General features: G+C 41.6%; 1 protein-coding gene across 1 annotated transcript in view; it reads right to left on the bottom strand.

The window, feature by feature from the left end:
* NIPSNAP1 (nipsnap homolog 1) overlaps positions 1 to 22,611 on the bottom strand; it is a 35,506-nt gene extending 12,895 nt beyond the window's left edge. Inside the window, exons 1-7 of the mRNA XM_073671706.1 lie at positions 22,424 to 22,611; positions 18,595 to 18,722; positions 6,965 to 7,010; positions 6,340 to 6,434; positions 6,203 to 6,273; positions 5,852 to 5,992; positions 170 to 201 (exon numbers count right to left, since the gene is read on the bottom strand). Of these exons, the coding sequence (XP_073527807.1) occupies positions 170 to 201; positions 5,852 to 5,992; positions 6,203 to 6,273; positions 6,340 to 6,434; positions 6,965 to 7,010; positions 18,595 to 18,722; positions 22,424 to 22,509 (599 nt within the window). The 5' untranslated portion in view covers positions 22,510 to 22,611. The remainder of the gene's footprint in view (positions 1 to 169; positions 202 to 5,851; positions 5,993 to 6,202; positions 6,274 to 6,339; positions 6,435 to 6,964; positions 7,011 to 18,594; positions 18,723 to 22,423) is intronic.
* Positions 22,612 to 23,223: the final 612 nt, after the last annotated feature.

Raw genomic sequence — 23,223 nt, 5'->3', positions numbered from 1 at the left:
CTTTAATTTTTTTAAATAAAATGTACAATCCCTTTAAGTTAAAAATATGTAAAACATTTTCCCTGCTAGTCTTCAAGGACAAGGTACACATTGAAATCAATCTACAAATAAAGTAAGAAACAACTTTAGAATGAAATTGCTTGTAGAGTGTAAAATTACTCCAACTTACCAGTTATTTCCCCATTCAATCATTGTTCCTGGCTGAAAAGAAATACATCTCATTAGTAAAATCTCAAAATGCCAACTGTTACATCAAAATAGGCTATATATAAAAAATAATGAAAAATATTATAATAAATATATACACATATAAGTACACACACATTATATATATATATATATATATATATATATATATATATATATATATATATATATATATATATATATATATACACATCCACATCCATCCGTTCAAAAGTTTGGGGTCACACAAACGAGTTGCAAAATGAATAGAAAATATAGTCCAGACATTGACAAGGTTAGAAATAATGATTTTTGAAAGAATAATTTTCTCCTTCAAACTTTGCTTTTTACAGCAATTACAGCATTGCAGGCCTTTGGCATTCTAGCTGTTAATTTGCTGAGGTAATCTTGAGAAATTCCCCCCCATGCTTCCTGAAGCCCCTCCCACAAGTTGGATTGGCTTGATGGGCACTTTTTGCGTACCATACGGTCAAGCTGCTCCCACAACAGCTCAATGGGGTTGAGATCTGGTGACTGCGCTGGCCACTCCATTACAGATAGAATACCAGCTGCCTGCTTCTTCCCTAAATTGTTCATGCATAATTTGGAGGTGTGCTTTGGGTCATTGTCTGGTTGCAGGATGAAACAGGCTCCAATCAAGTGCTGTCCACAGGGTATGGCATGGCATTGCAAAATGGAGTGATAGCCTTCCTTATTCAAAATCCCATTTACCTTGTACAAATCTCCCACTTTACCAGCACCAAAGCAACCCCAGACCATCACATTACATCCACCATGCTTGACAGATGGCATTAGGCACTCTTCCAGCATCTTTTCAGTTGTTCAGCATCTCACAAATGTTCTTCTGTGTGATCCAAACACCTCAAACTTTGATTCGTCTGTCCATAAAACTTTTTTCCAATCTTCCTCTGTCCAATGTCTGTGTTCTTTTGCCCATATTAATCTTTTCCTTTAATTAGCCAGTCTCAGATATGGCTTTTTCTTTGCCACTTTGCCCTGAAGGCCATCATCCCGGAGTCGCCTCTTCACTGCAGACGTTGATACTGGCATTTTGCGTGTACTATTTAATGAAGCTGCCAGTTGAGGAGCTGTGAGGCGTCGATTTCTCAAACTAGAGACTCTAATGTACTTGTCTTGTTGCTCAGTTGTGCAGCGGGGCCTCCCACTTCTCTTTCTACTCTGGTTAGAGCCTGTTTGTGCTCTCCTCTGAAGGGAGTAGTACACACCGTTGTAGGAATAGCCTTCATTTCTAAGAACAAGAATAGACTGTCGAGTTTCACATGAAAGTTCTCTTTTTATGGCCATTTTGAGAGTTTCATAGAACAAATAAATGTAAGGCTGAGTTCACACGATGCGTTTTTAATGCGTTTCCGCTGCGTTTTTGTAGCTGCGTAAATGCCGCGGAAAAGCATTAAAAACGCATGGTAGAAGGGCAGCAATGTTCCCCAATTGAAATCCGCATGTGCTGTGCCCATGATGCGGATTTTTCCGCAGCGTAAACGCTGCGCTCAAAAATCCGCAGCATGTCAATTAATTTTGCGTAAACGTGGCGTTTTCGCCGCCATTGACTTGCATTAGAACGCGCCAATTAAGCAAGACTGCATTTGTACTTGCGTTATTGGCGCATTCTAATGTGCGGATGGTACTCGAGTGTGGAGAAGATGAGACTCTCCTCCACACCCAGGTACCATTTAAAAAGCTGTAAAACAAGAATAAAGTAAAAAATAAAAGATATATTCACCTTCTGACGGCCCCCGGTCTCCTTCCCTCTGCTCGCGTGCAAGACTGAAGGACCTTCGGTGACGTCACAGTCATGTGACCGCAGGCCCTTCAGCGCAGTGTCTCGCGATATCCCGGCAGCCAGGAACAAGCCAGGAACGAACGCGGCAGCACACGCCGGGCCATCAGAGGGTAAGTATAGCTTTATTTTTTTATTTTTAAACATTCTTATACGGTCACACTATATAAATCCATGCCGTTTGCATGGATTTATATAGTGTGACCTAGTTGTCAAGCACTTTCCAAGTGATGCTAAAATCGCCTGGGAAGCGCTTGTCAATCCGCATGCCGAAACGCATGTGAATCCGCATGTATTCCGCAGGAAAAACGCATGTACAATCCGCATGCGTTTTTTCTGCCAGGGAGATGCAGAAATGATGCAGAAATTTTCTGCTTCATTTCTGCATCGTGTGCACATACCCTAATGCTCCAGATTCTCAATTAGCTCAAAGGAAGGTCAATTTTATAGCTTCTCAAATCAGCCAAACCGTTTTCAGCTGGGCTAACATACTTGTGCAAGGGTTTTCTAAACATCCATTAGCCTTCTTACACAGTTAGCAAACACAATGTACCATTAAAACACTGGAGTGGTGGTTGTTGGAAATGGGCCTCTATACACCTATGTAGATATTGCAATAAAAACAAGACGTTTGCAGCTAGAATAGTCATTTACCACATTAACAATGTATAGAGTGTATTTCTGATTCATTTAATGTTAGCTTCATTGAAAAAAAATGAGCTTTTCTTTCAAAAAAATATATATACATACATAAATGAATATATATGTATCTATGTATAACATGAATATAATTAATACCCCCATATACATATTTTATGCAAGCGGACAACCATCAGTCACATTCTAAAAATTCCATTGAAGAGTATAAAAAAAAAAAAAAAAAAAAAAAAAAACCTCATGGATAATTCAGGTTACTTAAATATAAAAAGTATCAAAATTCATATCTGTGGCTAAAATTGGGACCCAAGCGAACTCTAAGACTTAAACGAGGGGGTACCGATATGTAGCTGGCCTAGCGGGGGCGGGGTACCCAAAACATGTCATCTTATACTAAGTTGTCCTGTTCTGCAAACCGTGACTCCACAGCATCAATTACCATCTTATTTATTGTATATTTTTATCCTTTCAATGATTTCTTGAAAATTCAGAAAGAAATAATTAGATGGGACCAAATCAGGAGAATATGGCAGATCAACAGTTTCAAAGCAAATTTCATCTGTGTTTTTGCTAAAGATGATTTCTTAATCACAACTTTTTCTGGTAAAACTTTGCATGTACACTTATCAAAGGTAATAGTTTCTATAGACATGGGATTTATTTAGTCAGTAAGAAATATTCAGGTCAACTACCGGTATTTATCAGTACCTCCTTTAGCACCTAAAAAGAAAGGTTGTGCAGAGCTTACACTTGCCACTTTTCCTTGTGTCTACATGTTATTCCAAATATCACTATAACTGCACAGGCGAAAGATCACCACAATCCGGTGACCGGTATACAACGTACATCCACATCACACAGTATGCTACAAGCAGTGAATACAAATCTATTCTAGTCGATGAAGAGGTCACAATGTGAGCACAACCTCTGTATACCAGTACAATATGTTTGATGTGATTGAAAAGTGGAATTTCTGCTTTAAATCAAGGGGTCTCCTAAAAATATTGCATTAAAGAGAAAAACCTTTTGTTTTCACCTTTATTCTGGAAATGGGATTTACAGAAATGTTGTAATTGGGTTAATTACCCTATTTTTCTTCCTTCATAGAGAAAACTGATGTGCAAGTGTACTGTTTAGACTGCATTGCTGGGGAAGACCTGTACACCAATCAGTGTAGGATCTCTTGACTTTAAGTATGAGGGGTGGGTGTGGGGAGTCTGCCCAGCGTGTCCGCTCTCACCCTTGTATAGAATGGAACACGCTAAAGTCACAGCGAGTGCGTTGTACATACTCCACTCCTGCACAGCACTTTTCTGTACAGGAGAGAGAGCACATGCTTTGCAGTCTCCGCTTCAAGAGTACCCCTCGTAAACAAAGCCGGGAGATCCATACACCATGCAGCATACAGATCTACCACAGCAATACAGTTTCAACAGCACACTTACACATCACTTTTCTCTATGAAGAAAGTAGGAAAGGGTAATTAACCAAATTACTTTATTACAAAAAACAAAACCCAAAAAACAAATCAAAGATTAGTTTGTTCTCTTTAACCATTTAGAAACTGCAGCCATATTGTACAAAGTTGCACCATATTCATAAGCTTTAGGTAGGTTAGGATTGTGATTACACGGCAACATATGTCACGTCTCAAACAAGTCGTGCAACAAAAAAAAATTTGCACAACTTGTGATAAGCTACTTTATTAGAACTGTGACTTGACAAGGAAAAAAAAAAAAAAAGCAGACATACTGTAGGAGAGTCACAGTCATACTTGTCTAACATTGAAATCTATGAAAGCAAAGTCATCCGCAACTTGCAACCAAAAATTCAACAGGTTTGGATTTCTTGCAACCCTACTGAATCATTAGATGCGATGTTGGGGTGCAGAGCTAACCTTACTGATACGTGATTTGTGGCCTGTTACCTTGTTATTTTATGAAGTAGTGTACTTTTCCTACCCAATTCATAGAACAGTTGCACAATACTGCCGATTGCATATGCATCCTGGTAGGTATCAGTAGACGCGACATCACCAGAGTTGCTCACCTCCCAATACAGAAGAGAGCAGAGCTGGAATAACCATTTAATGCAATTTTTGTAAACCTTTAATTACATCCTGATAGCTTTGTTTCAAATCCACTGCACTGTTGTAAGGGGCTGAATGATGAGAATTCAGTCACTGTCCATATACCGTATTTTTCAGACTATTAGACGTCCTTTTTGACTCCAAAATTTTGGAGGAAAGTGGGGGGTGCGTCTTATAGTTTGAAAATAACATGGCTGCTGTGGGTGTCCGAATATATATAGTTGTGGGTGTGTGGGGGCAGAGGCGGAGGAGAGGGACACAGGAGGCAGCCACCTGCTGCAGCCTACGCTGTGCCCGCTGCTAAAGAAAATGAATATTCACTGCTCTCCATGGGCGTGGGGAGCAATGAATATTCGTTTTCCTTAATAGCACGCACACTGTATCCACAGCACGGCTCCTGCTGCCGCTCTGTGGTCTGTGTGCCCAATATTAAAGACCATGAATATTCACTACAACCCACTCCCATGGGTTGTAGTGAATATTCATGGTCTTTAATAGTGGGCACACAGACCGCCGGCAGCAGCCGCACTGCGGGTACAGTGTGTGTGCTATTAGGGAGAATGAATGGCCACTGCTCCGCACGCACACAGTCCCGGCGTGGGGAGCAGTGACTATTCCGGCACAGCACTTCACAGTGTGAGGGCTCACACAGTGAAAGTGTCGGCAGCAGAGCGGAACGCAGCACTGGAGGAGAGAGGAGGCAAGTATAATTCTTTATTTTGTGTGTGTGCAGCGTGATGGGGATCAGGGGGTGCCATACATACCAGGATGAGAGATCAGGGGGTGCCATGCATATCAGGATGAGGGATCAAGGGGTGCCATGCATACCAGGATGAGGGCCACATATAACAGGAAGGAGGGGGCCGTATATACCAGGATGGGGGACATTACTCCTATAACAGTGTCAGCAGCAGACCCCCTCCCCCTTAACAGCGCATCATGACCACATGTTTTGCTTACATTTTTTTGCCATTTTCCTCCTCTAAAACCTAGGTGCGTCTTATGGTCCGGTGCGTCTTATAGTCCAAAAAAATAAGGTACTTCTATACCCAACTGCATGTAAATCAGTAAGTAATCAGAAATTATGTTTTTGAACAGACCTTCAATCTATATGTACGCAATTCATAGATGTTAGGACCTTCACGAGGTGTTGGCTCATTCCAAAAACTGAACTCCAGAAGCAGTTGGTTTCTACGGGAAAGCAGCATGCGACTACGCTCCTCACGGAAAGCCATGTATTCCTGCAGAAAAGAGAATATGCTGCATTGGTAGAACTGGCAAGCCAGAGATGGAGGAGGGATGGGGGGGTGGGGGAGTATTTTACTTCATGGGAAAACTATACAAGAACATGGCGTGGAGGCAAAAGTAAAGTAAGGCGCAAATAAAGGTTATGCATTATAGATATAAACACATCTACTAAAGGGCTTTGTAACATCGTCTTTGCGCATTACCTTGTTATTTTTCAACTTATTCATACAGTCCATGAGTGCAGGATATCCCCCAGAGAATCGCCACAGATGAACTGAAATTGAAACCATAATTTAACCGGAAATCATGCACATACCCTCCCAAAAAGCTCTGTACCCACCTGCTTGGTCTTGCTCCCCATACCACGTATTCCAATTACCCACCAAGTCACATGGGTAATCTGGATCCTGGTGCAGTTTAGGCAGCACTTCTTCTCTACATACAAATACAAAATGTATTACTTGAGAAAGCCATATGAATTAAAGGGCCCATCCTAAAATACCATCAGGTCATATGCACACGATTTAGAGAGGGTTCCCTGTTAAAGGATTATTTATTTAAAACGTGTAGATTGAGCATAGACCGGGAAATTGTCAGAGGTACAAGCAGAAATATACAGTGAATTGTCAGTGCACAGCACAAGACGGGAAGGCAAGCATAAGTTTTTAATTGTGTAATCTGGTTTCTAGCAACATAAATAAACGAGGGCCAATTTTCATGATGACTTTTATATATGAGCCATTACGCACATAACAGTGAACCAGAATTGGACTGTCCTTTTGCAAATCAAGTTTAAAAAATAAAAGAATCTGACTAATGTCCACTGTGTCCTTCTGTGCATAATATTATTAATGCTTGATCTGTGCCACACACACACACAATACTATTTCTGAGGATGTCAAGAAAACAGAGCAAGAACAGGGCTGACCCCTACCTACATAACACTGTGAATAGATGGTACTCACGTCAATTTATTGTAGGAGTCCAGGCATTCTGGCTTCACGTTATGAACTGGAGTGAAAGCACAAACAGAAAAAATTTTTTTTGAGGTGGTTTGATTTAGCTTTAGATCATAAAACATTACTTGGGGGTTTTCTAGTTCAATTTAATTAAAGCTTACTTCGAATAATAGATAGAGCAAAAATGTGTAGTAGTTGTTTCTGTCAAAGAAGCACAAAGGCAGGTGCTATAGAAAGTTATTGTACTCGGCGTACACATTATCTACATTAGGCTGTGCCAACGATGCAAAAATGCTCCGGATTTTTCCTGAGCGTTTCTGCATCTCCCTGGCAGAAAAAACGCATGCGGATTTTACATGCGGATTTTACATGCGTTTTTCCTGCCAGGGACATGCGGAAATGGAGCGTTGTTCACATGCATTTCTGCATGCGGGTTGTCAAACGCTTTCCAGGCGATTTTAGCATCACTTGGAAAGTGCTTGTCAACTTGGTCACACTATATAAATCCATGCAACCGGCATGGATTTATATAGTGTGACCGTAAAAAAATGGTAAAAAATAAATATTATACTTACCTTCTGACGGCCCCCGGTCTCCTCAGCGATGCGTCTTGGCTTGCCGGCAGCTCGCGGTGGACTAAAAGGACCTGCTATGACGTCATTTAGTCATGTGACGGGTCACGCGACCGCCGACGTCAGCGGTCGCGTGACGGGTCACATGACTAAATGACGTCATGGCAGGTCCTTTTTAGACTATCGCGAGCTGCCGGCAAGCCAGGACGCATCGCTGAGACCGGGGGCCATCAGAAGGTAAGTATAATGTATATTTTTTATTTTATTTTATTCTTTTTTATTTTTTTACAGGCACTATGGTACCCGGGTCCAGATGAGAGTCTCCTCTTCTCCAAACCTGGTACAATCCGCACATTGAAACGCATGGTATCCGCAAGTACAGATGCAGTGATGCAGATGTCATGCGGTCCAATGCAAGTCAATGGCGGCGAAAACACAGTGATTCCGCAAAATAATTGGTAGTGCTGCGGAATTTTCCGCAATGATAATCCGCAGTGGAAATTTAAGCAGCATGTGCACAGCACATGCGGATTATTGGGGAACATGGCCGACCTTCTACCAAGCGGTTTTTTAAGCGTTTCTGCAGCAGAATTGCCGCTGTGGAAACGCTTAAAAAACGCATAGTGGGCACACAGCCTATCAGTGTTCTGTACTGAGAGATTAGATAGATAACTATACACACACAGTACTGGCCAAACGTCCATTCATGCAATGGTTTTCCTTGTTCTTATTGGAATGTGCACATTGAAGATTCAGACTGAAGGCAGCAAAACCATGAACAAACATATGAAAACAGTACAGAAACACGTGTAAAACAAACTAGAATGTGTGTTAAACTTTAGATCCCTCAAAATACCCCCTTTTTAATCTGATGACAGCTTTTTTTTTTTTTTATTTATTTTTATTTTTTTTTTAAATCAAGTGTGTTTTTATTGACAGTTTTCCAAAAATAGTAACATTACTAAAAAAAGGAAACCTTCCCCAAACCCTAACCCTTCCCCCAACATAGACCAAGGTAAAGTTTCAGGTACATAGTATAAGTCACAGCTCAGAGAGAAGGAAATTACCATAAATAGATAATTGCATTCAAGTTACAGGAGCCCGCAATAAGTTTAATCAAATGCAAAGGTTATGAGTAAAAACCCAAGATGGAACTCAAACTGGATGCTATTAGGATAAAGAGATCTAGTGATCAAAAAAGGCCTAAGCTGAATTATCATCAATCCACGGGGCCCAGAGTTTTTTGAATTTGGAGATGATATTTCTTTTTAGATCAATACACCTTTCTAGGTCCAGTAAAAAATTCATTTTGCTTATGAATTCTGGGATTGTGGGTACCTGATCAGATATCCAATATTGGGCTATTAATTTTCTGGCCATAAACAACATATGAGATACTGCTGTCTTGATATGTTCATCAGTATTCAAGGCTTCGACGTACCCAAATATGCATCCGAAGGGCAAGGGGTTATATTGAATAGGTAAATTATGTTAATTATTTCCAGTACACCTTTCCAGAAGGATTTCAAAAAAGGGCAGGACCATATCATGTGCAACACATTTGCTGTATATACTTTACATCTAGTGCACAAGGGGTTTGGTCCTAAACAGGCGACTGACCTTAAAAAAACAAACAAAAAAAACCCAAAAACCTCTTACATCATGGTATAGTTTTGAGGATCTTAGGGGAAATTTGGGGTTATTGAAGATTTAAACCTAAATGATGATCTTAAAAAGAAATATGGTTATTGTTACATGTTTTCAGTTAAAGTATTGTTGTGACATTATAAATGATGAAAAAGATTTGTTGGACATGGTAATATAACAGGTATATTTTGATATTTTATGTAATTATTTGTCTGTTTTTCTCATCAAATAAAAATATTTAAAAAAATACCTCTTGGGTATCCAGATTGGAGAATTGTGTAAAACATACAGGAGTTGGGGCATCCAAATAATTTTGACTAGGTTAGCATGAGCCACCACTGATAACGGTAACCTAGACAAGGTGCCCAACTTGTGTTTTAACTTTGTGAGAACTGGACTAAATATTTAACTTCTCAGTCGTTGCCCAGGTATTTAAATTCAGAGACCACTTATAGGCCAGAGCCTGTGTAATGAGGCCTGTTATCTTCATTATCCAATGAAAGCAGAAGTAATTTGTTCCAATTGATCACTAAACCTCAGTATCTCCCAAATTTCTCTACAGTCTCCATCGCTACAGGTAGAGGGGTGGAAGCTTCTGTCAGAAAGAGTAAAGAGTCATTGGCATAAAGTGCCCCATTCACCTCTACATTTCCTCTATGGAAACCTATTCTCTTCAGGCGTTTTCTAATGATTGCTGCAAGAGGTTCAATGGCCAGTGCGAAAAGCAGGGGAGATGGGGTAGCCATGCAGTGTACTCCTACACAACCCAAAGGCCGGAATGAGTCATTCATTTACCCTTATCCTGGCTGTCGGATTACCATCTACCAATTTAACCCATGAGATGAAACCAGAACCTATGCCAATTTTTACAGAATTGCCCACAGAAATTCCCATTTGATGGAGTCAAATGCTTTAGCAGCGTCAAGCGAGCATATGACCCAATAACCTGCATTATCTACCAGGAGTTGGAGATTGAGGTGTAATCGACGAATATTAACAGCTGTGGATCTAGTGGGCATAAAACCTGACTAGTCAGTGTGCACTACAGTGGATATGACTGTTTAGTCATGTGCACTACAGTGGATATGACTGTTTAGTCAGGAAGCCAGAACATTTGCTGTAATCTTAACGTCTGTGGATAACAAAGATATGTGCCTGTAAGAATCACGGAGCAGTGGGTCTGCGCCAGGTTTGGGTATAACTACGATCACCGCTTCCTGCATTGAGTGAGGTAGTGCCATTTCCTTAACCGCCTCCTGAAAAGTACATAGTAATTGAGGCACAAGAATAACCCCAAATTTCTTGTACATCTCCGTTGTGAGCCCATCCAAGCCTGGAGATTTTATTGTTGGTCATGGTAGCCACCCCCATTTGTAATTCTTCTAATTGTAGTGGGCTATTTACACACGTGGTCAAAATTGTTGGTACCCCTCGTTTAATGAAAGAAGAATCTGACAAAAGTAATAATAAATTAAAAATCTATGAGAATGAACAAATGAAAGTCAGACATTACTTTTCAACCCTGCTTCCACAGAATTTAAAAAAAAAAATTAAACTCATGAAATAGGCCTGGACAGAAATGATGGTACCCCTGAAAATAATGTGACAAAAAGTACATGTTAAATCAAGTTGTGTCCACTAATTAGCATCACAGCACAGTCAGTGGGCCTGTATATAGGGCTACAGATACTCACTGTGCTGTTTGGTAACATGGTGTGTACCACACTCAACATGGACCAGAGGAAGCAAAGGAAATAGTTGTCTCAGGAGATTAGAAAGAAAATTATAGACAAGCATGTTAAAGGTAAAGGTTAAAGGCCATGTCCAAGAAGCTTGATGTTCCTGTGACTACAGGTGCACATATTATTCAAAAATTTAAGGTCCATGGGACTGTAACCAACCTACCTGGACGTGGCCGCAGGAGGAAAATTGATGACAAATCAAAGAGATGAATAAGACGAATGGTAAAAGAGCCCCGGAAAACTTCTAAAGAGATTAAGGCTATGTGCCCACGATGCAGAAATGAAGCAGAAAATTTCTGCAGTGTTTCTGCATGTTCTTGGCAGTCAAGAACGTTTGCGGATTTTGCATGCGTTTTTGCAGCGCTTTTACATGCGGATTTGACTTGCGTTTTTCAAGTCCATTGGGACCTCAAATCCGCATGCAGAAACGCACAAATAATGGACATGCTGCGGATTTTTCCACAGGGAAAATCTGCAGCGGAAAATTCCGCAGCATGGGCACAGAATATTATTATTATTATAGCGCTTTACATGTGATAGGGATATACATAGCAAAAACATTTACATAATCTTAACAAAACAAGTCAGCGACTGGTACAGGAGGAGCGAGGACCCTGCCCGCGAGTGCTCACAGTCTACAAGGGATGGGTGAGGATACAGTAGGTGGGGGTAGAGGAGGTCATGCAGTAATGTGGTGGAGCGGTGGTTACTGCAGGTTGTAGGCTTGTCGGAAGAGGTAGGTCTTCAGGTTTCTTTTGAAGGCTTCCATGGTAGGCGAGAGCCTGATGTGTTGGGGTAGAGAGTTCCAGAGTAGGGGGGATGCACGGGAGAAATCTTGTATGCGATTGTGGGAAGAGGAGATAAGAGGGGAGTAGAGAAGGAGATCTTGTGAGGATTGGAGGTTGCATGCAGGTAAGTACCGGGAGACTAGGTCACAGATGTATGTGGGAGACAGGTTGTGGATGGCTTTGTATGCCGTGGTTAGAGTTTTGAACTGGATTCTCTGGGCAATGGGGAGCCAGTGAAGGGATTGACAGAGGGGAGAGGCCGGGGAATAGCGGGGGGACAGGTGGATTAGTCGAGCAGCAGAGTTTAGGATAGATTGGAGGGGTGCAAGAGTGTTGGAAGGGAGGCCACAGAGCAGGAGGTTGCAGTAGTCGAGGCGGGAGATGATGAGGGCATGCACTAGTGTTTTTGCAGAGTGTTTGCTGAGGAATGCACGGATCCGGGAGATATTTTTGAGCTGGAGTCGGCAGGAAGTGGAAAGGGCTTGGATATGTGGTTTGACGGAGAGATCAGAGTCCAGGGTTACCCCAAGGCAGCGAGATTGTGGGACTGGGGTGAGTGAACAGCCATTGACGTTGATGGATAGGTCAGATGGGGGATATGAATGAGAGGGTAGAAAGATGATGAACTCTGTTTTATCCATGTTGAGTTTTAGAAATCTGGCAGAGAAGAAGGATGAGATGTTGGACAGACATTGTGGGATTTTGGTTAGTAGGGAGGAGATATCGGGTCCAGAGAGGTAGATCTGTGTGTCATCAGCATAGAGGCGATACTGGAAGCCGTGAGACTCTAGAATATGCAGATTTCCATTGGGGATCATGGTGCACGGATTACCAAGCGTTTTTAAAGCGTTTCTGCTGCGGAAATCCCGCATCAAAAACGCATAGTGGGCACACAGCCTAAAGGTGAACTTCAAGCTCAAGGAACATCAATGTCAGATCGCACCATTCGTCGTCGTTTGATCCAAAATGGACTTCATGGGAGACGACCAAGGAGAACACCATTGTAGAAAAAAAAAAACATAAAAAAGCCAGACTGGAATTTGACAAACTACATGTTGACAAGTCACAAAGCTTCTGGGAGAATGTCCTATGGACAGATGAGACAAAAATGGAAGTTTTTGGCAAGGCACATCAGCTCTATGTTCACAACGAAAAAATTAAGCATATCAAGAAAAGAACACTGTCCCTACTGTGAAACATAGAGGAGGCTTTGTTATGTTCTGGGGCTGCTTTGCTGCATCTGGCACAGGGTGTCTTGAATCTGTTCAGGGTACAATGAAATCTCAAGCCTATCAAGGATTCTAGAGAAATGTGCTGCCCAGCGTCAGAAAGCTTGGTCTTAGTCGCAGGTCATGAGTCTTGCAACAGGATAATGACCCAAAACACACAGCTAAAAACACCCAAGAATGGCTAGGAGGAAAACATTGGACTATTCTTAAGTGGCCTTCTATGAGCCCTGACCTAAATCCTATTGAGCATCTTTGGAAAGAGCTGAAACATGGTGTCTGGAAAAGGCAACCTTCACGCACAAGACAACTGGAGTAGTTTGCTCATGAGGAGTGGGCCAAAATACCTGTCGAAAAGTGCAGAAGTCTCATTGACAGTTACAGGAATTGTTTGATTGCAGTGATTGCCTCAAAAGGTTGTTAAACAAAATATTAAGTGAAGAGAATCATCATTTCTGTCCAGGCCTATTTCATGAGTTTAATTTTTTTTAAAACTTCTGTGGAAGCAGGGTTGAAAAGCAATTTCTGACTTTCATTTGGTCATTTTCAAAGATGTTTAATTTATTATTACTTTTGTCAGATTCAAGTTATTTCTGTGACCATTGTGGGTTTTTCTTTCATTAAACGAGGGGTACCAACAATTTTGACCACGTGTGTAGATATTTTTGATCAGCCTCAGAGAAGCTGGGGAGGTCAACCTCTTCCATATATGATAAAATTTGATACCTAGTGAAGTGCAGATTAGATCTATAAAGGTCTTGGTAAAATAAAATAAAAATATTTAATATCTCGTCAGGTTAATTGACTATCATTCCTTCTTTATCCCTAAGAGCCCGAACACAAGAGAAGTTCCTGATTGAGATTTTGCAAGCGAAAGTCCTGCCTTTTCCCTTTCCTTAAAAAGTTATTGCTAGGCGAACATACGTCTATTTTTAGCATTTTCTTTAACAAGTGTATTGTATGCCTCCTGCGCCTCTTTCCAGACCAACAAGTCCCCCACTGTGCCAGATGGAGTTAAATCCATGGAGAAGCAGTGTGTCCTATCTTGGAGGAACTCCCTAATCTGCTTTGCCTTAAGGCCCCATCACACTTAGTGACGCTGCAACGATCCCGACAACGATACGACCTGTCAGGGATCGTTGCTGCGTCGCTATGTTGTCACTGGTGAGCTGTCAAACAGGCAGGCTCACCAACGATCAGGGGAGCAGCGACATCGTGGAAAGAATCTTTCCACGATGTCCTGCTCCTAGTTACCAGCCTGCTGAAGCAGGAGCAGGCTGGTAACCATGGTAAACATCGGGTTACTAGGGGCACACGCGCACCTAGTAACCCGATGTTTACCATGGTTACCACTCTGCTACAGTGAGAGGGAGGTTACCGCTCACTTTAGCAGACTCGTAACCATGATAAACAACGGGTTACTAGGTGAGCGTGTGCCCCTAGTAACCCAATGTTTATCATGGTTACCAGCCTGCTAAAGTGAGCGGTAACCTCCCGCTCACTGTAGCAGAGTGGTAACCATGGTAAACAACGGGTTACTAGGTGCGCGTGTGCCCCTAGTAACCTGATGTTTACCATGGTTACCAGCCTGATCGCTGCTCCCGCTGGTCACACACAGCGATGTGTGCTGACCAGCGGGAGGGCAACGACCAAAAAATGGTCCAGGACACTTTGCAGCGATCAGCGACCTCACAGCAGGGGCCTGATCGCTGCAAAGTGTCACACATAGCGACATCGCTGGTGAGGTCGCTGTTGCGTCACCAAAACCGTGACACAGCAGCGATCTCGCTATGTGAGACGGGGGCTTTAGTCTTGGATCCACTGATTGCTTGTATCAGAACTCCCCTTGAGCAGGCTTTCATAGCATCCCATATAATATTTTGTGGAACAGAGCTATTATTTTCCTTAAAATAATGTTTAAATGTTTAAGAGCGGATGTGATCAGATTGACATTTATAATTTGGAGTCAAGAGGGGATTCATGGACCACAGAGTAAGGGATGATTCTGATCTAGGCAAGATACATATGCTCCTCATAAAAGGTGAATAATTTGATAGGACTCTAGGTTGATATTTCAGTTTCCACAAGAGTGAGGATATCCTCTGGGCCCAATCTAGATCAATGTGGGATAATGTTTCATGTGACTTAGAAGGACAGGAAAATTGTCGAACCCTACGATACTTAATGAGCCACAAATGTGATAGAATTATCACTGACAGAAGCTCACTGAATTTGGATATAGGGGTAGATTCTGTGGCATTATCTGGCTTAAAGAGGTGGTCCACTACAAACGTATAGATTTAAGACTTTTAAATAAGTATTTTTGTAAATACATTATGTTGCAATGTTTGCCTGTAAGCAACGCTATCGCTGCTCGCTCAGTCCCGGTCACGTGCCCGCCAGCTGCAGCCGCCGCTGACATCCGCTGATGTCACGTCAACTTCTGGACTCTCTTGCATCTCCCAGGAGTGACCCAGTCGCACGCACGCCACTTGATTGACTGGGCTGTGGGCGGTGCTTCAACACACATCACAGCCCAGTATCCAGCATATACTTGCGGACAAGGAAAGAGGAAGGAAAAGCGCGCGCTGGATACTGGGCTGTGACGTGCTGTGAAACACGGCCCACAGCCCAGTCAGAAGGAAGGCAGACCTCCATTGTTCCATTTCTGCCTGGTCTTCATGTAGTGACCACATTGGCAACATCATAAAAGGCCTTCAGGAGGGAACATCACTCTAGTTCTGCTCTCAGGTTATGGTGTAGGGTGGTATACGGTACGTTAACCGAATCTCTCAGGACATTTCATGTACACTAACAGCTCGGCGTTACATTGATTAGGTAGTAGAACCAGTGGTATAGTCATTTCTCCAAAGTGTCCCAGAAGACGTTTTTCACCACGACAATGCCAGGCCGCATATTGCAGCCTGTGTGGCAAAAACAAGCCACCATGGCCTGAAGCATCCCAGGACTTGTCTCCCATTGAGCACACCTGTGACATCATTGGTCAGCAATTGCAAAGCGAGCTGCCAGCGACAGATTTTGATGCTTCGCATATCCAAGTGCATTGTGCATGGCAGAATATTCCTGAGACATTAACCATTAATAGAATTCATACCAAGACATGCAAGCACATGTATTTCTACACGTGGCGCCCATACTCGATACTTAACCCCCTTCACGAACTTGGACGTACAGGTACGTTTAAAGTCGTGTCCCTGCATTTGATGCGGGCTTCGGCATTGAGCCCGCATCTTGTCCTGCAAGTTCAGTTCAAATCACCCCCCTTTTGACCCATTCAAAATAAAACAAAAAATATACACATTTGGTAATGCTGCATTCAGAAATGTCTGCGCTATCAAAATATAAAGGAAATAATAATCCGATCGATAAATGGTGTAACGAGTAAAAAAAAAAAAATCAAAACGCCAGAATTACGTTTTTTTGGTCGCAACATTGCAATAAAATGCACTAACGGCCGATCAATAAATCGTATCTACCCAAAAATGGTATCAAAAACGTCAGCTCCGCGCACAAAAAAAAAAATTAAAAAAAATAAGCCCTCACCCAGCCTCAAATCATGAAAAAGACCCTATGGGTCTCGGAAAATGGTGATTTTTTTCACCACTTAAATAAAAAAGAACCTATACATGTTTGGCATCCGAGTACTTGTACTGATCTGGAGAATCATACTGGCAGGTCAGTTTTAGCATTTAGTGAACATGGTAAATTAAAAACAATTGTGGAATTGCATTTATATTTTGCAATTTCACCACACTTGGAATTTTTTTTCCGTTTTCCAGTACACTATATGGTAAAATCAATGGCGTCATCCAAAAGTACAACTTCTCAGCAAAAACAAGCCCTCATACACCTATATTGATGGAAAAATAAAAAAGCTATGGCTCTGGGAAGAAAGGGCGCAAAAAAAGAAAAGGCGATGAAGTTGATGAAATCGAAAAGGTTTCCATTTTATCATTTGTATATCATTAACATGTCTATAGATCCTGTGATTTCCATAATTCCATGACTTTCTTCTTGGGTGTTGCAACTTCAATGTTGAAAAGTGTATATATCTCCAAAAATTTGGCAGATACAGTAATCACTTCACCATTGTGCCGCTGCAAAGAATTACCAATAATATCATGCACATGGCCTTAAAATATGTCCCATTAGGCTAGGTTCAGACAATCATATCATGGTCTGTATATGGACCGCAATACCTGGACTAGCCTCACATCTCCTGACTTAAATTTGCAGGCTCATAGACACACAGGAGGCAGTAAGTTCGGGTTGGGACATGCAAGGTCTGCTCAGGCTTTGCAGTCTGTAGACTGACCGTAACATACAGTACAGACCAAAAGTTTGGACACACCTTCTCATTTAAAGATTTTTCTGTATTTTCATGACTATGAAAATTGTACATTCACACTGAAGGCATCAAAACTATGAATTAACACATGTGGAATTATATACTTAACAAAAAGTGTGAAACAACTGAAAATATGTCTTATATTCTGAGCTGCTGTTAACCGGCGATTTCTGAGGCTGGCGACTCGGCTAAACTTATCCTCAGAAGCAGAGGTGACTCTTGGTCTTACTTTCCTGGGGCGGTCTGTCTGAACCCGGACTTAAACATGATGATCAAGAGGTCCTGCTGCAGAGTACTCATTAAAATAAATGTGTGCCAACTGTTTTCATCAGATAGGTAAGCTACATGTTACATGTGAGTATCAAACTATCAGTCTATCATATTTACTTGACACATAAGGCTATGTTCACACATATGTTTTTTTTGGCATCAATTTTCTGCAGAAAAACCTGATCTCTCGAGGGAGGGTTGTTCAGGATTTTTCTTGCAGTTTTGGTGATTTTTTGGTGCGTTTTTTCACTGTCCTTCTGTCCCTTTTTAAGCTTTACTTCCACCAAAAAAGCAAGAACACAGGTCACCAATGCAAGACATATGTGAAACCATATTAACCAGAATTTCAAATGCACAGTGGGCGGGAGGTGAATTGTTCAGGAATAGTTTAGACACTGGCAGTGCATTGATCTTGTATGACACTATTTACTGTCACACTATGGAGTCTGCCACTGAGTTGCTCAGGGCATTGTTCAATTTCACACCTGCCTGGGCCACAGGTATTGTTCAATCTCACAGGTAGCTCAGCCAATGTTTAGAACTGTACACATCACTAATTAATTACTGTACTAATACAAATTACCATCTCAGTGACCAAGACAAGATCGTAAAATCACAAAGATAAATGAGTTTCACATACTGCTGTTACTTGCTTATTTCCACTAAAAACGCAGCAAAACCTGATAGCCATGTTCACACATCTTGTTTTTTTCTGCGCTTTTTCACTACTAATTACTTCCAATGGGTGAAAAACACTGAAAAAAAACGCTGATATGAGTGACAAGCTCTATTTTCCAAAAGAACATGCAAAGCACAAAATCCTGAACAAAAAAAAACAAAAAAAAAAAAAACTGATCTTTGAACAGAGAATTCTGGAATCTCATAGACTTTTCTGGTACTGCAAAAGGCATCTGAAAATTTGCATAAAAAAACTGCATAAAAACCATGATGTGTGAACATAGCCTAAAAAGGGATTGTCTGCAGCAGAAACTCAGCTAAATCTTTGTAAACTGGGTTCTTACATTGAATTTTGTACAGGCCACTGGTCTCTTTTTTAGATAGTAAAGTTGAATGTGCATCTTTACGTGGATCTACCTTCCGTACAAATAGAGACCGAAGCCAGCCGCTCTCTCTGGAATCAGAAGAATAACTGGTGGGAAAAAGATGGATGGAATGTTAGGAAAATATATTAGTCATTCAATCAACAAATAAAGCACCCAGTGCAAAGGCCGACATGAATAGTGGCATCATTTGCATATAGCGAGTATGAACATCATTTTTTTCAATTAAAATTCTTCACTGTTCAGTTTCTTGATGTGTCTTAAAGAAGTTTTCCACTAGTATGATATTGATGACCTATTCTTAGGACAGGTCATCCATACCAAATCAGAGGGGTACTAACACTGGAAGCCCCCCCCCCCCTCCCCCAAGATCAGCTGTTACTAGCAGGATGTAAACAGTATATGGTGAGGAACACCACCAATCTGTCCCATTGTTTAGTGGGTGGCGGGCACCAGGTACTGCAGATCAGCTCTGATTAATTTGAAGGCTCCTCCTCATTTTACGGCAGGGTTCCAACATAGCCACCTGAAAAACTAGATTTAGAAGTGACCCCGATTGAGCTACAGACTTCGTATGACATTTCTTCTGGTGTGCCCCTCTTTTACACCAGACAATAGCATAGAAACTCCATTTGCCTAACTGGTCTATGGCTGTAGCACAGTTTAATGAGCGCTGCTGATCAGCTACAAACATTTGAACAGGGGCTGATCTGCAGTACCCAGAAGCAGCCACTAACTTGTGTAACAGAACAGTAGTCTTTGGTTCCACATACTGTTTATATGTGGCCTCAGCCTTCGTGGCAAACAACTGATCGGTGGAAGTGCAGTGTGTCAGACTCTTATTGATCTGATATTGATAAATCAAAGTGATGGAAAACTTTTAAGGGGATTGTCTACTACATTTTTTTTTTTATAATAGACATATTTATCTATAAGACCTCCCCACTGCTCTGCAGCCTGTGCACCCACCAGTCTCTTGAATTTCACGGTGGGGGACAAGCGGTCGCAGCCTTAAAATTCCATTTTAGCTAAGAGGTTGTTTCTTTTCTTCCAACTTAGACAGAATGTGAAGGCAGACTGGTTTCAGGGATAATGTTATATATCTTGCCAGAAAACCCGTGGGGGAACTATGGCAGCTGCGAGACCCTAAATATAACTTGTAAAGGCTACTATCTAAAAAGATACATTTCGAGCAAAGCACCCCTGTTATCACTGATAATATCTTAAGATTCCTAAGACATGGTAAAGAACGAAAGCAAAACCTTCACTTTAGGAAATACAAACCTATTGCAAAGATTCATATATAGGAGAGCCACTGATGGAATATAGCTCATGGTCACAGGGATGTGACTATAAGGAAGCAGAAGTATTGCGTTCTGCACAATGGGTCTCAGGGCATCCTGTTTACACCAGTTGGTAAGTTGCTATTATATCAGCAGCTTATTCCTGACAAATAAAAATAACATTTATTTGCATTTTCTTTTCAGCTGATATCTTTCTCATCCTGAGAGAAAGGATTGTGTAGGACACCTTCAATGCCAAGAATCATCAAAAGTGGAGCAACATTGACACAATGTAGAATTCAGTATTTACTTTGCATATCTTCTCCCACAAGAGAAAGTATGTGCTTGTGTTGGGTGCGGGGTTGTGCCCAGCATTGCATAATTTCGTTTCAACAGTTATAATCAGTGCTATGTCATGTTTTTCTATATCTAAAGCACCTTCCATCATGTACCCCTGTCACGTATTCCCTAAAGTGTGCATTCTGTGACGCCTGAGGGACGAGGAGGGTAAAGGTTGTGTTTGTTTCATAGACTCGGAGTGATTGACCTTTTGCTCAATAGTCATAGTAAGTAAACAAGTTTGTGAGTCTTTGCCCTGGAAAACTGGAGAGAGCTCAGTCCTAAGACTTGAAGTTTCTGTAAAGCCACCTCCAATCCAAGGCTATGGTAATACAGTGATAATTGGACTAATACAATGTGGCTCCAGTTCCAGGTCATACTTGCATAGAAAAGAATGGTGCCCAGGATGAACTGCCTATTTATCAAGCCCTGTACCTGTTTTTCTGACTTTTGTAAGTTGCATGCATCGCAGACCATTAAAAGAAAAAAAAAAAAAAAAATCAAACTTCACAACATAATAAAGTAGCAGTACAACAGCTAAGAACTGCCATAACTCAAGAGCTGTGTCACATTCCTCAGCTATTTTGGCCCAATTTCTATTCCAAAAGGTGCCATAATTCTTTTTAAAAAGGGTCTAGAAGAGGGGACGTAACAAAGCGGAGTCACAAAATTCACTAAATTAATAGCAAGCATCAGGACTTCTTGTGCACAGTAACAAACCCAACACCCAATCTATATAAGAGGCTTCTATCGAGATGCACCAGATCTATCGGAAAGCAAGAGAAACAGGATAGATTTAGAGCATATTCTGACAGTCTCATCTAAGTTTTAGACAGAATTAGTAAATCTCTCTACGCTTGTTGTGAGGGTAGGGTCTTCCGTAACATCAGGCAAAATCACAACACAATATAATATAATCAATATACAATCAAAGCTAAATTTATTTGGAACTCTTGGTGACAACCATATCTGAAATGCTTTCCGGGAGTTTTTTTTTTTTTTGCCAATAAATTGTTCCTGGGGACACAACTTTTCTGAAAACCAGAAACCTCCTTGAGGAATACAGGTCACGCTCAATTCAGATCACATACATGTGTCCACACAGGGCCATTACCGACACCTGGACTAGAGCCAGGGCTGACTGTGCCCAGGGGGCCCTAACAGCCCTGTGTGCACTGCATGTATGCAGCGGGCTCGGGAGCTGAGCCTGTTCCTCACAGCGCAGATGCCAGAACAACTACTTTTTGCAGCAGTTTAACACACTTTTATTGTAACAGTGGCATTTAAGAGGTAGGAAATGGGGCGCAAATTGAATTGTCATGGCAGCCATGTTGTGTATGCCAGTATGTCTGCCATGCTTGTATACCTGGGCTTCAATAAGAAAACAGTAATCTTACAATATACTCAAATATCTCAATATTGCAGTGTATTATTCAAGTCCTCCAGGAAGACTAGTAAAAAAAAAAATGAAAAATTGTAATAAAATATATAAAAGTTAAAATGTCCCCAGAACATTATTATTAAAATCTAAATAAAAAAAAACAAACATTTGTTATCACTGTGTGTGACACTGTCTGAACTAAATGTCCTGTACGGTAAACACCAAAGTGAAGCTATAATAGCAGAATGTTTTTCAGTCACCTTTGCCTCCAAGAAATGCAATAAAAAGCAATCAGAAAGTTATATGGACCCCGAACCATACCAATAAAAGTGAACGCCATTACAGCATAAAACACCCTCATACAACGCTCCCGACACAAAATATAAGGGCAGAGCTCTTTCTAGGCCAGAAGGAAAAGTTGACAGTGAGGAGGGGTCCACAGATACAAGCGGATTGTGACCCCTCTAGTCACTTGTAATCCGCAATGACGGACATCTCTGATGTGGTCGCAGTTAACCCCCTAGGCTCACACTTCTACCAGGGACCATTAGAGGACCATACTCAGCAGGTGCAATCATATCTACTGCCAGCTGCTAATACTAATGACACTGCCACAACTATAGAAATGAGTGCACACTACCCTGCACTCAAGGGCAAGGCACACAAACGGTTAATGCATGCTCAGGCTACAACCTAGTGCTGTCCGCACATAGAATAGTCACTTCTCCAAAATGGTCAGGTCTGCGCGACACCCCACAGAGACCACGCCACTAAGTGCCCTCCTCACCAGCGCCTCAGCTCGGCCATGCATTCTCCTCGGAGCCCATAGCAGCGGCTCAGCCCCGGGACGAGGGCTATCCGTGACAGCAGCATGTTCTCAGCGTCACATGAAAGATGGGAGCTCAGGTGGGTTACTAAGCGTGCGCGTCCACACTGCGCGTACCCGGAGCTTCACTGCCCTCACTGCGCATGTGCAGAAGGTAATCTGCGTACGCGCGCCCCCTACCGACTATAGTAGGAGGGTGATGTTGACTGGAAAATTGAACGTGTTGCCATTATGCAGTGCACTAAACATGAACTAATACTTGTGATTTTTTAAGAACATGAAGGGTTCAAATTCCTATACATTGTCATGGGTCCTGGGTGAGAAAAAAAAAAGCCAAAGTAGCATTCTTGGGCCATGTGCACACGGTGAGTATTTGGTGAGTTTTTTACCTCAGTAGTTGTAAGTATAATAGAAATACAGGCAGCATTTCTCCATTTGTTACCCACTCCTGGTTTTGGCTTACAAATACTGAGGTAAAAAACTCACGAATAACTCAACCTGTGCACATGGCCTTATAGGTTGGATAGTCGCAGGTATACTCACTGAAATCCTGCCATACGATAAACATAGTGCTCATTCAGTAATGCTATATAATGTCTCCATAGAGAATCCAAATAATAATTTCATATAGTGCTCACGTAAAACCACAATGTCACCGTATGAAGAATACTACCACAAAAAGCATGACTAATACACCCATACAGTGTCCACATAAGACTGCAGGATTCTACACACATAAGTTAAAAATAATAGAAACAGCT

This window comes from Phyllobates terribilis, unplaced genomic scaffold (assembly GCF_046119375.1).
Source record: "Phyllobates terribilis strain yellow unplaced genomic scaffold, ASM4611937v1 Scaffold_1__5_contigs__length_1240528914, whole genome shotgun sequence".
NCBI classification, from domain to species: Eukaryota; Metazoa; Chordata; class Amphibia; order Anura; family Dendrobatidae; genus Phyllobates; species Phyllobates terribilis.
Note: the sequence above shows the minus strand (reverse complement) of the source record. Positions and strands in the feature narration are given on the sequence as shown.